Genomic DNA, 16,942 nt, shown 5'->3' on the forward strand with positions numbered 1-16,942 from the left:
TCTGCCCTCCCTCCCCCAGCCCTAACACACACACACACACACACACACACACACACACACACACACACACACACACACACACACACACACACACACACACACACACACACACACATCTCACTCCTCTCTCTCTCTCTCTCTCTCTCTCTCTCTCTCTCTCTCTCTCTCTCTCTCTCTCTCTCTCTCTCTCTCTCTCTCTCTCTCTCACTTCAATTAAGTCTGTGTTTACCTTCATTACAACCTCAAATTGGACTCATACATATTACCATCTCGTCTCGCTCATGTAATTACAGTATATCTTTATGTATATATTTTTTAATCAGCGCTGGAAGTAAACTCTCGTCATGCCGCCTTTCAGCTTTTTCTTCTTAATCTACGCACATACACACGGATGCATTAACTTCCCTTCCCTGCGGCTGTATGAAGAACGAAGGCGCCTGATGAGTTATACGGCCCGTGAATGTAATATGGAGCAATAATTCAAGGCGACAGTGGGGTTCGTATCAGATTCCCGTCACTTTGATTGCTCGGAACTTGAGTAAATTATAGGAATGGAGGTGATAATACTTGGCTGCATCACCGAGGACACGTCGAGCACCAGCACCAGCACCAGCAGCAGCGCCGGCACACGATAGTGGCGGCATGAAAGTGAGTGAGGACAAATCAGCACCGTTTCGATAACCAACTGTTGAATTGACAAACATTACAATAATACGAGGCAGGTACATGCAGGTGAGTTGAGTCATAATGAAAGGCGGAGATGTATGAGCGAACTTGTGGTACTGCGATGACTACTCCTACAACACTAATAGCACTATGACTATTACTATTACTACCACTACTATTTCTAAAACCACCAGTATTATCATTACTTTAACTATATCTATAAATAATTAGCAACTACCGGCACCACCACAATCATTACTACTGCTATTACTACAAATATGATTATTACTGCTACTGCATTAATACATACGAATATATTACCACCACCACCACTACTACAACTTCTACAAGTACTACTACTACTACTATTACCATTTCTGCTAGTCAGTACGCCATTACCAGATAAAAAAAAGTGAAAATATCAATTAAACATGGAAAGAAATGTCGTGAATCAATAACATCATCCTACATGTTGAAAAAAGCTTAAATTAACATGCAGTTTCTTGGTACGCTCATTAGCAAGGCAGTTATTTACTCATACTTTTTGCTGTTATTCACTCTTATACTTTTCTCTTTTTCTTCATTGGTATCTCAAAGGAACATGTAATCTTCCGTCTCTTTTTGTACATGTCTATTTGTACCTTTATTCATTCTCGATGCTGTTTTTTTCCATTTTGTCCGTTTGATTTTACGTTTTTCTTCTTATATAGTGCGTTTTATAGTCCATTTGTGCTTTCTCTCTTTCTCTTTCTCTCTCTCTCTCTCTCTCTCTCTCTCTCTCTCTCTCTCTCTCTCTCTCCTTCCTGTGTTATATGTATTTTTTAATGTCTGGCGGTCATGTACATCTTTTGTGTCTTCCTCGTTTCTTTAATTTCTTTCATGTTTTACTGCGCTTTTTATTTACGTGTTTGTAGTCTCTCTCTCTACTCTCTCTCTCTCTCTCTCTCTCTCTCTCTCTCTCTCTCTCTCTCTCTCTCTCTCTCTCTCTCTCTCTCTCTCTCTCTCTCTCTCTCTCTCTCTCTCTCTCTCTCTTTCTCTCTCTCTCTCTCTGAAGTTGGTGAAGTAATTGCTCTTTTCCGCTCGTCCTCATTACCTTTGAGAAACATGCAAGTCAATTATTATCTCGGCTGCCGGTGCTGCTGCTGCTGCTTCATTAACTAATTCAGCATCACAAGTACTTGCCCGGTGATCTGTCCGTAAATAATTATGTGATGGAGTAAACTAATTAATGACCAGGTATTGAGGCCGGCATATGCTAATAGCTCACTTCAAAACCTCCGACCTCAAAGGGTATGGATTTTCTCTTTTACGCATTCATTATATTCCGTTTTAAACCAGCCGACATTTACGTAGCTCTATTTAAAGGCCCTTCCTATCTACTTCATCTTTTTCTTTTTTTTTTGTTAATATTTTTACTAAAGAACTGTTTGATTACATAAATAGAGACAATATTGAGTGAATGGTTACTTGTTCTTTTCTCCATACGTTACATAACTGTACTGGAGGTTGAAGTATAGAAATAAGTATCTAGAAAAATTCTCTGGCAAAGAAAGGGCTAAGGAAATGTACCGTAAAAGCAACACGTTTAGTATTTATTACTTGTGGAAAGTTTGGGAGTCATAAATAACATACGCGTTCTCTTCTATCAAGAGCTCCTTTTCTGTTTGTGTTAAAATGCCTTGCTCCTTTACTCCTTTTCCAATGGGATATTACTTTCTATAAACACATGAATAATTTAGTACTTTCGGAGAGTTCGGAAGTCATAAATTGTAAAACACATTCTCTTCCCTTAAACCTTTTCTTCCTTTTTCTTTGTCGAAATATTTTGTTCTGATTTCCCTTTGCAAGGCGATGTATTTCACAACTAACAAATGAATATGTCAGTACATGTGCAGTGTTTCGAAGTGATACTCGTAAATAATATAGTTTTTTTCTTGCTGCAGACATTTTTCTTACTTTTTTTTAAGTAGAAATATCTTGCTTCCATTTTCCCATCAATCAGATATATTCAACAGACGTGGAACTGTTCAGTAATAAACAACTACAAGTCGTCTTGCGGAGTTTCGTTCTATTCAACGTTCAAATATTTTGTCACGATCTTTTTCCATCCTGTATTATTTCACATAAGCTTTCATAAAAATCTTGTTTCAGTTTCCTTGCGCAATCTGATGTATATCATATATCAACTAACACACACCAGCATTTATGAAGCCTGAAAGTTCATCCCAGTTCTTCCAGGAATCATTTTTTTCTTTTTTGTCCTTCTAAATTTAAGACTTTCGCTGCACTATCAGTTTGCAGTCTGAGCCGCGCCTCACAATCTAAGCGAATAACAACACTGACATCTCAGTTGACGAAGGGAATTTCTCTTTTTCCATTACATTTGGACACTTTTTTCTATCCTTCTACCGCACAAGAATTGTTCTTTTTCGGTTCAACATGAGTTAAATCTCTCTCTCTCTCTCTCTCTCTCTCTCTCTCTCTCTCTCACACACACACACACACACACACACAGACACACACACTCACGCGAAAACTTCCACAGACTGCACCTACTAAACACAAAACTTTCCATTTTTAAACTATACTAAGTACACTCCATCAACTATTAACACCATCACCATCACCATCCTTCTGAGAACCCATACTGATATCGCCCCTCAGCTCCTGCCGCAGGTGTCGTGGGTCAGACGGCGGGACTGGCACATCCTAACCTCGGGCACTCTGACCTACACGAAGGAGGAGCGATTCAGCATTCACCATCCCGAGGGAAGCAACGAGTGGACCCTAGCCATTAAGTATGTGGAACTCGCAGACGCAGGAATGTACGAATGCCAGGTACGTGAAATGAAGAAAAGTGGCTGGAGGAAGTGTGTGAAAGGAAGGGAAGGTTGTGAGAGTTTTGGGATGTTATTAATGCTAGTTTTCATGTTAACTAAGCTTTCACATCAATGACAGGAATAAAAATGTCGGTTCTGAGGGTTTTTGGATAGTATGAAAGCTGGTTTTCTTATTAACTGACTTTTCACATCAACTACTAGAACAAAAACATCACTAGTGAGGTTTGGGATGATATGAATCCTAGTTTTCCTATCAACTTACCTTTCATATGAACAACACAAATGTAAATATCAGACATGTGAAGTGCTCAGGACGAATGGAGAGAAAGGAAGGGAGCGTATTGAAGGGATTTAGGAGGGTATGAGAAGAGTCTTGTTGTTATCTAACCTTCCTTCACATGAGCTTACAATACGGTACACAATGTTTTGATAGTAAAAGTTTTAAACGTTTTCTTCTCTCGTGGTGAATATTTTCCAAGGACACAAATAATTAACCGGCTTCCTCTCGATGTTTTCCTGGCAATAGGGCAAAATCTTTATTAAATCATTAATAAAAGAATAAAAATTGGAGAAATGAAGTGATTGAAAAAGTCTAAAGAAAAGAGAAGGTGATGTGGGGATAATAATATGAGAAGGGATGTTTTCTTAATTAATTTCCTTCAAAACAAACCTAAAATAAAAATATTTATATGAGAGTAAAATATATAAACATTCCTTTCTTTTACGACGAATATTCTCAAAGGCCACATAGATCATTAGTCGGGTTCCAAGATGTGTTTTTATAGTCAACGAGACAAAAATCTTTAAGTTGCCATGACAAGCATAAAAACACCACTGAACAGACAACTTTCGTAAACATCCCGCCGCATGTAAGAAAAATACGACGAAAGGTCTAGGAATAAGAACAAAAATGTAGGGACAAAAGGGGTGTGAAGGAGTTCTTGAAGAGGATAGGAGCATAAGCAGAGATGTAAAAGGTGGGGAAAAATGAGGAAGGCATTGAGATGAAGGATTCCGAAGAAGGGAAAAAAACATTGGAGGGAAATACACTACGGAGAGGTGTGGGAGATAGAGAAATAAGGATGGAAGGTATTAAAATGAATGTTCCAGCACGAGAGAGAGAGAGAGAGAGAGAGAGAGAGAGAGAGAGAGAGAGAGAGAGAGAGAGAGAGAGAGAGAGAGAGAGAGAGAGAGAGAGAGAGAGAGAGAGCATAAAAGCGAAGTAAAAAGATGTAACAGACAAAAAACGAGAAAGAAGAGCAAGAGAAATGATGATCAGAAGAGCAACGAAGAGAGTTCCGGCCGGAGAAGACTTGATGGTAAATGGGAAACATAAGAGAAAGGAAGGGACGAGGGAAGAGAGGAAGAGTGACGGAAGGGAGAGCAAATGACGATGAAAATAGACGGGAAGGAGGAAAGAAAAAAGAAAGGAAAAGAGTTGGAAGAGGAGCTAGAAGGAAAGTGAATCCCCTAGAGAGCGAGAAACAGAGACAGAGACAGAGACAGAGAGAGAGAGAGAGAGAGAGAGAGAGAGAGAGAGAGAGAGAGAGAGAGAGAGATAGTAAAGGGTAAAGGAGCGTGATGAGAAAGGGAGAACAAGAACTGATTAGGTTAGGGAAGAGAAGGAGGGTGGAGAGGAACGAGGAATGTGAGATGAAGGTGTTGGATGGGGCGTTCGGGGAGAGAATACAAATATATATATATAAAGGCCAGTAAAGGATGGATAAGCAAGACAGAAGCTTATCATCCTCTAGTGAAGTCTTCTGGCTTTATGAAATACCATCGCTCCGGTAAGATATTATGGTCAAGATGGACGGTTCTGGTACGAAGAGAGAGAGAGAGAGAGAGAGAGAGAGAGAGAGAGAGAGAGAGAGAGAGAGAGAGAGAGAGAGAGAGAGAGAGAGAGAGAGAGAGAGAGAGAGAGAGAGAGAGAGAGAGAGAGAGAGAGAGAGAGAGAGAGAGCAGTTCTGGATTCCGCTTCACCGTGTAATCAACGAGGACACACACACACACACACACACACACACACACACACACACACACACACACACACACACACACACACACACACGGACACACTTCCCCCTTCACCTCACCACACCCGTCAACACTAACTTTCTGCTTCAAATCCTCTCTTTCTCCCCTCTCCTTCCATTCACTCCGCCTCTCTGCTTCCTCAAACCTTTCCTCTTCTACCACAGATAGTGACAGGAGGAGGCGTCGTGTCCCACCTGGTGAACCTAGTCGTCTTGGTGCCCCGCGCAGTGATACCTGGCGACGGGGAGCACCATGTAGAGTCCGGATCCACTCTTTCTCTCACCTGCTTCATTGAACAGGTGAGTCAAAAGGCGGCCAGGTTAGGTTAATTAATGTGACAGGTGGGTAATTAAATTGGGACGATGAGTGACGAGTGCTATTAATTATTTCCGTGTGTGTGTGTGTGTGTGTGTGTGTGTGTGTGTGTGTGTGTGTGTGTGTGTGTGTGTGTGTGTGTGTGTGTGTGTGTGTGTGTGTGTGTGTGTGTGTTTTAGTCTATATTTTTCTATTTCTTTAATGGTGCTTCATTATGGATGGTAAATCAGGAAAGTGGCAATCCATTTTTTCCCCCTTTAATGAGTATATTGACGTCTCTCTCTCTCTCTCTCTCTCTCTCTCTCTCTCTCTCTCTCTCTCTCTACAAACGGGTGCTGATTTCCATGGAACTAGCGTATAATCCGTAATAATCCCGCTCTCCCTTCATTTCCTCCTGTTCAGTTCATCCTCCCACACATACTCGTACTTTACTAGTGGGTGGGAGGAGCTTACCAGACATCCTCCATACAGTCCTTCACTTCTCCTGCTATTTGTTATTCCTATTCATCTTGCCCGTTCCTCCTCCTCTTGCTTCTCCCTTCATTCCTCTCTTCCTATGCGAGTTTCTGTCTATCTGCCCATTTCTTTGTCTCTACTCTTACTTTTCCCTCGGTGATATTACAATAGTTATTACTATTACAACTACTATTACTATTATCAAAGCAGCAACTGTTTTATATGTTTATCCATCTCTTTGTCTCTATGCATTTCTTTTCCACCACGACCACTACTACTACTACTACTACTACAACTATTACTGCTATTGCTACCACATCTGCTGAAACTACTTTTACCACTACCAATACCACCACTACTATTACTACTACTACTACTACTACTACTACTACTACTACTGCAACTACGACTATTACTACTACCATTCCAAAAACGCTCGCGCTTTTCACAAATTTTTCGTAGCAAAGGCAACATGAATAATAGAAGTACACAACAGTTGGGGAGGGAAAAACGTACCACAGGGAGCCATCAGGGCAGCCGCAGTGAGAGAGAGAGAGAGAGAGAGAGAGAGAGAGAGAGAGAGAGAGAGAGAGAGAGAGAGAGAGAGAGAGAGACACAGAGAGAGACTGCTTATCATTCTTCATTTCCTTTATTGCTTCCTGCACGGCACACAATTACATTTCAATCAAGGATAGTATATATATCTTTTACCTTCCTGTAATATTTTTTTTTTCTTTTGTGGCAAAATTTCTCGGAAGGGGAAAAATAACCGATATTTCTTTTATATGTTTCCTATTCCTCACGTCATTCACCTTTGTCCTTCACGCTTAAAAATAAATAAATCTGCTCTTTTTTTCATGTTTTGATGAGTTGAAGGGGTAAAGTTGCCGTTCCTCTCATGTCCGAGAATGGAATAAACTTGTTATCACAAATTTACGTGTGTTGTGCAGTGTTTGTGATTCTCTGCGTGGGAAGTGACTCTGCCTGCCTGCCTGCCTGCCTCTGTGTCTGTTTATTTGCCTGCCCGCCTGCTTGCGTCTGTCTGTCTGTTTGTCTGTCTGTCTGTCTGTCTGCCACCCTGCTTGCCTGCCTGCATCTGTCTACCTGTTTGTCTGCCTACCTGCCTGCTTACTTACTACTGGGTTTGTTTAGCTCCCTTTTGCCTCTCTGTCTTTCTGCCTCGCTTTTTCTGTCACGTTGTCTGCCTCCTCATTTTACGTACGTCTGTCTGTCTGCCTCCGTGTCTGGTTTGGTCCAGTCCGTGTGAATCTTTGTTTGTTTGTTTTGTTTGACCCGATACCTCAGTCTGATTTCGTTTCTATTTCTTTCAGGCTGCATGAATTAATATGTTTGTTTATTTGTGTGATTTCATGTATTTTTATGGCGTTATATAGATATGTGTGTCTTTCAATTTCTTTTTATTTGTCTTTCTCTGCGTGGTTCTTAGTGTCTCTCTCTCTCTCTCTCTCTCTCTCTCTCTCTCTCTCTCTCTCTCTCTCTCTCTCTCTCTCTCTCCGCTCGTTCGCTCGCTCGCTCTTTCGCTCCAATGGGTCCTTTCTCTCAGCCTTTCCCTCAGCTTACCCCGCCAGCCATCTCACGGTTTTAATTTTCCTTCCTCTATATAATTAGGTTAGTTAACTCTCCCTTCGCCTGTCTCCTCTTCTTCCTATCCCCCCACACTTTCCTCAACTTTATCCGCTTCTGCCTCCTGTGTCCTTTTTCTCCTCCTCCTCCTCCTCCTCCTCCTCCTCCTCCTCCTCCTCCCTCTTCTTCTCCTCTTCCTCTGGCACCGGTTGCTGTTGCTGCTCTTCTTCCAACTTTTTACTTTTCTTGCCCTAAGGTATTCGTGTGTTAGAATATTCTTTTTATTTATGTTATTACACGAGTGTGTTTTCTTTTTTTTTATAAGTGTTTGCTTTTGTGTGTGTGAGTGCGGTGAAGCAACGTGACTGCCTAGATTGGTGTTTGTGTATGTATATGTAACTAAGTTTGTTGTGCGTGCACGTGTGTGTGTGTGTGTGTGTGTGTGTGTGTGTGTGTGTGTGTGTGTGTGTGTGTGTGTGTGTGTGTGTGTGTGTCGGTAGGTAGGTAGGTGTGTGTGCGTGTTGCATTCTATACACCTCTTATGATATAAAAGATAAACAACTTTTCATGATGTGAATAAAACAGTATAAAAAATATAAAGGAATGTTGTGTGTTAAAAGCCACTAGTCAATATCATAAATCAAGCAACATGGTCCCTCTGCGTTTCCTCTTTGTGTGTGTGTGTGTGTGTGTGTGTGTGTGTGTGTGTGTGTGTGTGTGTGTGTGTGTGTGTGTGTGTGTGTGTGTGTGTGTGTGTGTGTGTGTGTGTTTTATCTACATAACATATTACATTTTATCATTTATTTCACAGCTGAGCAAATATGAACACACACACACACACACACACACACACACACACACACACACACACACACACACACACACACACACACACACACACACACACACACACACACACACACACACACGCACACACTGCGTAGTGTAGTCGTTAACACGCTTGACTCACAATCAAGTGGCTCCGGGTTCGAGTCCCGGGAAGCGGGGAGGCAAATGGGCAAGCCTCTTAATGTGTCGCCCCTGTTCACCTAGCAGTAAAAAAGTACGGGATGTAACTCGAGGGGTTGTGGCCTCGCTTTCCCGATGTGTGTTGCGTGTGATGTGGTTTCAGTCCTACCCGAAGATCGGTCACTACGAGCTCTGAGCTCTTTCCGTAGGAGAAAGGTTGGCTGGATAACCAGCAGACGACCGTGGTGAATAACACACACACACACACACACACACACACACACACACACACACACACACACACACACACACACACACACACACACCCGGGGTTCGATTCCCTTGCCGGGTGGAGATATTTGGGTGTGTCTCCTTTCACGTGTAGCCCCTGTTCACCTAGCAGTGAGTAGGTACGGGATGTAAATCGAGGAGTTGTGACCTTGTTGTCCCGGTGTGTGGTGTGTGCCTGGTCTCAGACCTATCCCAAGATCGGAAATAATGAGCTCTGAGCTCGTTCCGTAGGATAACGTCTGGCTGTCTCGTCAGAGACTGCAGCAGATCAAACAGTGAATTACACACACACACACACACACACACACACACAGAGAGAGAGAGAGAGAGAGAGAGAGAGAGAGAGAGAGAGAGAGAGAGAGAGAGAGAGAGAGAGAGAGAGAGAGAGAGAGAGAGAGAGAGAGAGAGAGAGAGAGAGAGAGAGAGAGAGAGAGAGGCCCGGTGGCACTAAATGAAGCATGATTGAAGCGTTTCATTACAGCTTTCCTCGAAATTTTTAATCTTTTCTTGAACGAGGAAAAAATTTGTGAAACGAGTCTGTTTTTTTCCTGGAATATTGCAAAAGAAAAAAAAAGGTTTGCTTGACTGGGTAAACAATTATACAGATTCAACTTTCCTTTTCATGTTGTTTAACTTGAGGGGGTTTGAGGCAGAGGGGATATGAAGACTCTTTTAAATGTTGTTTTTGTTTTTGATGCAGTTGTTTGTCTTTTACTTAGTTACAGTTACGAAATTCTACCCCTTCACATTTTTGTTTTACTTTTCCTCATTGGCTTTGCTCTCATTTCACTGCGGCTTTTCAATATTATTTTCATTTATGGTTTTCTTCCAGTCGTCAAAGACTTCATTTCACTTTTTTTCTAAGTAAATTTTCTAACTCTCTCTCTCTCTCTCTCTCTCTCTCTCTCTCTCTCTCTCTCTCTCTCTCTCATATACATACACACATTCTTCATTCACACAAAGTTTCCCTCACGTCTCCCTCAGAGCGCTGCGGAGCCACAGTACATCTTTTGGTACCAGAATTCTCGTATGATAAACTACGACCGTGAGAGAGGAGGCATAAAGGTGCGCATCGAGACGAAGAACGACAGCAGGGTCATCTCGCATCTCACCATCGTGGACGCTCAGCCCTCAGACTCCGGCAACTACACCTGTGCCGCTGCCAACACCAAACTCGCGTCCATAGTGGTGTACGTTACGGAAGGTCAGTACTGAGATGTTGCACGGTGATGAAAAGTTAGAGTTAAATACAACTCCCAGTTTGGTGTAAGACGGTTGAAGCTTATGTCTGAAGGAATGAATTAAATGGAAATGCTATATTGGAGTCAAACACTATTATCATTTGAGTGTATGGCAGTTAAAGCTCATATCTGAAGAGGGAAATTGAGAGGAAAATTACGTATGGGAGTGAAGCAATGTTGATATTTGGGTATTAGGCAGCTTATGAAGGATCTAATTGAGTTAAGATTCCGTAGTTGTAATATAATGAAAGGAAGGTGTATAGAAGAGTACTGAAGGGTATAGCTCTTATATCATCACTCAAAAGTTTAGAAGAAAAACCATATGTCACTGAACAAAATGAGTCAACTTCTTAGGGCTTTGAATATTCTATGGCCAAACTTACGTGCTACTTAAGGTCGGCAGTAAAAAAAAAAAAATGTATAGCTATCATAAGACCCCTAAAATAGGTACAGCAGAGTGAAAAGAACCAAGTGAATAAGCAACAGTATGACATTTGATGGTGCGAGAGGGGCTGTACTTGAGGGGTGGCTGTTGAGTCTGTTTCATGGGGTGTAAGCGAGCACTAGAGAGCGTGATGGTGGTGTAGGAGGTCGTGACTGCTGTTGATAGGCTGGCTGAGAGGAAGTGTAATTGGGTTATCGAGGATTGGTAAGAGGCAAGAACATGGACACAAGTAATCAGGAGGAAGAGGAGGAGAAGGAGGAAGAGGAAGAGAAGGAGGTTAGGAAGAGGTAAGCTAAGATGTGAAGATGGTATGAGAGAAGACAGGATACAAGTAACCATAAGGAGGAGGAAGAGAAGGAGGAGGAGGAGGAAGGAGGAGGTTAGGAAGAGGTAAACAAGAACGTGAGGCTGGTATGAGAGAACATAGGATACGAGAAACCATAAAGAATAGGAAGAGAAGGAGGAAAAGGAGGAAGAGGAGGAGGATAAGTAGGAAGAGGAAGGAGATTAGGAAGACCCATAGTAGGACGAGAATCTAGTCTGAGAGAATGCAGGAGAATGAACACGAGGAATCAGGAGGAGGAAGAGAAGGAAGAGAAGGACAAAGAAAATGAAGTAGGTTAGGAAGAATCAGGAACCAACGCAATGCAAGACAGGGATGAGGCAGAACCACGAACACAATGAATCAGGAAAAGAAAAAAAAAAAGAAGAGGAGAAAGAAAAAGAGGTGTGAAGAGTTGAAAAAAGCCTCAAAATTTAGACTAAATTTAAGCTTCATTTTAGGCAGCGATGAGAGGCAGCCTATAAAACCTATTACCCATAAAACCCATCAACTATAAGGTTATCAGGGGTCTTTTTGTGGAAGGGAACAGCGGCAGGCGGGATGCAAGTTATTATATTTTTTCCCAGACCAAGTGATAACAATTCGCGGAGGAGGAAAGGGTCGGGCGGATGGAGTGGAGGGCTGACAGGCACCGTGGACCAACAAGAGTGTGCGGGAATAACTGTGCGGCAAGGAGTAGTGAAATTAGACTGGCTAAGACCGCAGAGTTTATACAGAGGGAGGGAATGTTTTGGTGTGTGTGTGTGTGTGTGTGTGTGTGTGTGTGTGTGTGTGTGTGTGTGTGTGTGTGTGTGTGTGTGTGTGTGTGTGTGTGTGTGTGTGTGTGTGTGTGTGTGTGTGTGTGTGTGTGTGTGTGTAACAGGGCCACGTAATTAGTAGGTCCACGGAGCTTGTTTAATAAATGTTCAGGGAGCGTCGTGTGGTGTAACTCAATTTGAATATAAGTACTAAAATACTATGACATGAGGGTAATATTTCTCCTTCTCCCTCTCCCTCTCTCTCTCTCTCTCTCTCTCTCTCTCTCTCTCTCTCTCTCTCTCTCACACAGCTAACAAGATCGCAGCCATCCAACCACGCGCCGTCGACCACTCCGTCAGTCTCCAGGCCGCTCCCCTCCTTGTGGCAGCCTTGGCGAGCCTCAACACACTCCTGCTACGCCACTGAAACTCGCGAAACGTCCCTGCTCCTCACCCCGCCCCAACCCTGCCGTGTGTGTGTGTGTGTGTGTGTGTGTGTGTGTGTGTGTGTGTGTGTGTGTGTGTGTGTGTGTGTGTGTGTGTGTGTGTGTGTGTGTGTGTGTGTGTGTGTGTGTGTGTGTGTGTGTGTGTGTGTGTGTGTGTGTGTGTGTGTGTGTGCGGTTGGATTACGGTTCCCTCACGAGTCTAAACGTACAGAAGGCTCCGCAGGGAACGATTAACTACACACCACAGACATTATCGTGACCTCCTCCTCCTCCGCCTCCTTCTCCTTCTCCTCTTACTCCTCCTCCACCACCTCCTCCACCTCCTCCTCCTCCTCCTCCCAGGTAATACTCACCCTTCCACCCAAGAAAAAAATTAACCTTGCCTTCCGTAGCATTGTTTTACTTTGCTCTTGCAGTTCCTTCAAGCGCACAGGTAGGAGTGTAAACATTAAATGGGGGAGGAAGTTCTGTAATTCTTTTCTCCTCCTCCTTCCTTTCTACTTCCATCCGCGAGTGGTGTTTACGTGTAACAGAATAGGAAGAGAGAGCGAGAGCGAGAGCGAGAGCGAGAGAGAGAGAGAGAGAGAGAGAGAGAGAGAGAGAGAGAGAGAGAGAGAAAGAGAGGTGATTTGTTCACGTTCTTCGTGTTCTAGACAAAAATGTTTACGGAAATTACTTGAAGCATCGCAACAAAGAAATAGCATTTTTCTCTCTCTCTCTCTCTCTCTCGCTTTCTCTCTGTCTCACGAACGCTATAAGAAATATTGCACACACACACACACACACACACACACACAGAGAGAGAGAGAGAGAGAGAGAGAGAGAGAGAGAGAGAGAGAGAGAGAGAGAGAGAGAGAGAGAGAGAGAGAGAGAGAGAGAGAGAGAGAGAGAGAGAGAGAGAGAGAGAGAGAGAGAGAGAGAGAGAGAGAGAGAGAGAGAGAGAGAGAGAGAGAGAGAGAGAGAGAGAGAGAGAGAGAGAGAGAGAGAGAGCCAGCCTTCACTCAACAATGAAAACAAAGAATCTTATTTTTTACACAAGCAAGAGAGGGAGCTGGCGCTGGGAGGCACGGGTCGTTCTCTCTAATTACTGGGTACTGGTAGTGATAATTGAGACACATCCCAGGTATATTTCATGACCAGCTGATATACTGTGGAGGAGAGTAACAGTTAAACCAAAAACGGGCGGTATTAAGTTATTTTCTTTCTTGTCTTTCGCTCTTTCTTTCATGATTGCCAACATTTACGAGTGTGTTTAAGGATCTCATCAGGGAAGTAATAAAGAAAGGTGATAAATGAACAGGTAAAGGGAAAATAAGTGAATAATTATTGTTTCTCTTTTATAGAACGTCCTGTAAAGAAATGTAAAGGACAAAAAATGTGATATAAAACAATGCCACAACCTCCTCCCTCTCCTCCTCTCCTTTTTCCTTCTCCTCCTCCTCTTCTTCTTCCTCCTCCTCTTCCTCCTTCTTCTCCTCCCACAAAAATAATAGGACAGGTTAAAAAGGTTTACTCTTGAAACTCAGAAATGTAGAGGCACGATTATGTCAGTTTTTTTTTCTTTTTGCTTTTTCAAGCCGTGGTGTGCTTATGCATGTGTGTGTGTGTGTGTGTGTGTGTGTGTGTGTGTGTGTGTGTGTGTGTGTGTGTGTGTGTGTGTGTGTGTGTGTGTGTGTGTGTGTGTGTGTGTGTGAGAGAGAGAGAGAGAGAGAGAGAGAGAGAGAGAGAGAGAGAGAGAGAGAGAGAGAGAGAGAGAGAGAGAGAGAGAGAGAGAGAGAGAGAGAGAGAGAGAGAGAGAGAGAGAGAGAGAGAGAGAGAGAGAGAGAGAGAGAGAGAGACTGTACATGCAGCACGGAACGACTGTCGCAAGAACTCCACACACAAACACACACACACACACACACACACACACACACACACACACACACACACACACACACACACCGGAAAGACATCAGAGGCTGCTGGGACCTTCGCCAGGCACACCTCCTTCCTGGATTCGAGGGGAAAACGAGCTTGAACAACGGAGGTCAGAGGAGCGCAGCCTCGGGTTGTGGCGGAGGACAATGGGGAGGAAAATGATTAGGACGGAGGGAGTGAAGGAAGGACAAGGGACAAAGGTGGTGGTGGTGGTGGTGGTGGTGGTGAGGCTGCTCCTGCTACACGCGAACGCTCTCTATCTCTTTGCTTCAGCGTCGGCGTCAGTAGTGGAAGTATTGATGAAGGCAAGAAAAGCACGGCGGGAAAACTGTGTACTCGTGATTCCGTTACTGAGACTAAACGAATCTAAGGCAAAACCTGAGTGAAACTGAAACTGAAAAAAAAGAAATAGTACAGAAAATGTAGGAAAGTATTTGTAACCGAAAATGGAAGAATTGAAGAAAAACGTTTGTGTGCTTGTGACTGTGACTGGAAAACATTGCAAAGAAGCGCGTAGAAGTGAATTTATGGTTGAAAAAATAGTAATTACTATAACAAAAAGTGTGGCAATGATTCTGTGAATTATAAAAAGAATAAGGAAGTGCGTGTGAATTAATGTGATTGAAAAGACAGTTACAAAAATTAAATATAAAAAAAAATACAGCGAGAAAACTCAAACTAAGAGATTATGACTGAAGAGATTATAATTACTGAGGCAAATATATTATGTGACGGTGACTGAACTGAAAACACAGCAGGAAAATACTTGCACAGTAACTAAGAATATATTAGTATTTGTGTCAGATAATGCAATAGTCACAAGGTCAATAGAAAATGTGTGTTTGCGTTAGTCACATCATGACTACACCAAATACAGTTACGCCTATGAAGGACTGGAAAAAAAACATAAAAAAAAAAAAAAGTAAACCATATGTATATAAAAAAGAAACACTGATAAACGTATATAAAAGGTAAGTCACACATAAGATAACATGATCACAGCATGAAAATTAACAGAAAGCTCAAGCCTTGAAAAGAAATAAAACTCAAATAACCAAATAGAAAAAAAGGAATGAAAGAAAGCAACTGGAAAATAAGAGACTGAACTTGAGCCCATGTGGGGAAATAAAGACTCGGAATATTTCTGCTTCGCCGTTTATGCTTAAGTAATAGTGTCTTCATAAGTTTTGGGCGTGTGTTCAACTCCACAGTGACATTAAATATTTTTGTGAAGTTCGGTTGTCAAGAAAATAGCAAAATGTTCCCAGAGAGAGAGAGAGAGAGAGAGAGAGAGAGAGAGAGAGAGAGAGAGAGAGAGAGAGAGAGAGAGAGAGAGAGAGAGAGAGAGAGAGAATGTGTGTAGCATAACCCCCTCTGTTTAAAGGACAATGTATTGATGTAAATATATTTGTTTTCTTAGTGTCACGATGTTTTAACGAAGACGTATATTACCGTTTAGCATTTGTCTAATGAGGAGAGTCAGTCAGTCAGTCACTCACTCATTTAGTCAGTCACGCATCAAAAGGCCATCCTCATCAGCGCGGAAAGGACAAAGTGAGAAAATTCGCTGCAAGAAAACAGAAAGTATTTAGCTAAGTATGCCAAAAGTCCAGGCAAGACTGAAGTTGTATTTTTACCCTTATTTTCCTCTGTCCGTGTGCGTTTGTGAGTGCATGTGCGTGTGTGAGTATGACGGGAAGAGAGGAGATGGGATGAGAGGATGCTGCGGGCTGGAGATCAAGGCAAGAAAGGGAACGGGGAGGCAAGGCAGCGTACAGAGCATGGGAGTATGTGACTGCCGCAGGAATGTGGTGGAATGGAGGTGAAACAGTGGTGAGGAACGTATAGTAACGTGGCGGTGTGGGTAAAGGTGCGTGTTGACTATCCTAGGCTGAAGTGGTGAAGGTGAAAAGTGTAATGGAATGTTCGTAGTGTTTGTTTGTGTGTGTTTATGTGGTGGTGGTGGTGGTGGTGGTGTGTTTGCTGTGGTGGTGTAGTGATAGCTGTGGTGATGGTATTGTGTGTATGGGAGGGGTGGGGGGAGAAGGGTTGGATGCTTGCACACCACCATCACAATCTGCGACTAGTGATGGTGATGATACTGATAATGATGTGATGAGGATGGTGATAGTAATGGTGATGGTGAAGGTAAAGGCCAAGTATATTTATGAAGATGACGTCACGAAAGGCGATTATAATTATAGTGGTGATGATGGTGGTGGTGATGGTGATGACGATGATAGTGGTGTAGCAGCGATGATGCAGACAACACCACATCGATCTAGGCAACGAGGTCACGGAGGAGAGAGAGAGAGAGAGAGAGAGAGAGAGAGAGAGAGAGAGAGAGAGAGAGAGAGAGAGAGAGAGAGAGAGAGAGAGAGAGAGAGAGAGAGAGAGAGAGAGAGAGAGAGAGAGAGAGAATGTTGCACGATTCTCTTCATTTCACTTTAGTGACATCCTTTCTTTTACCACCGAATTGCAGCGGCTGTTTGTGACGTGTATATTAAAAAGAAAGCGTTGACGTGGCACTTATACTTAAATTAGGGCTATTTTCAAAGCTGTGTGTGTGTGTGTGTGTGTGTGTGTGTGTGTGTGTGTGTGTGTGTGTGTGTGTGTGTGTGTGTGTGTGTGTGTGTGTGTGTGTACATACTT

At 42.8% G+C, this 16,942-nt stretch overlaps 1 protein-coding gene and 1 long non-coding RNA gene across 6 annotated transcripts in view; one reads left to right on the forward strand and one right to left on the reverse strand.

The window, feature by feature from the left end:
- LOC123506546 (hemicentin-2-like) overlaps positions 1–12,879 on the forward strand; it is an 85,234-nt gene extending 72,355 nt beyond the window's left edge. For all 5 annotated transcript variants that reach the window (XM_045258727.1, XM_045258731.1, XM_045258729.1 and 2 more), the window contains 4 exons: positions 3,331–3,504; positions 5,708–5,842; positions 10,143–10,362; positions 12,236–12,879. In XM_045258727.1, the coding sequence (XP_045114662.1) occupies positions 3,331–3,504; positions 5,708–5,842; positions 10,143–10,362; positions 12,236–12,351 (645 nt within the window). In that variant the 3' untranslated portion in view covers positions 12,352–12,879. The remainder of the gene's footprint in view (positions 1–3,330; positions 3,505–5,707; positions 5,843–10,142; positions 10,363–12,235) is intronic.
- LOC123506549 overlaps positions 1–16,942 on the reverse strand; it is a 161,833-nt gene that overhangs the window by 27,421 nt on the left and 117,470 nt on the right. The gene's annotated exons all lie outside the window — the stretch shown is intronic.

Source organism: Portunus trituberculatus, chromosome 20, assembly GCF_017591435.1.
Source record: "Portunus trituberculatus isolate SZX2019 chromosome 20, ASM1759143v1, whole genome shotgun sequence".
Taxonomy (NCBI): Eukaryota; Metazoa; Arthropoda; class Malacostraca; order Decapoda; family Portunidae; genus Portunus; species Portunus trituberculatus.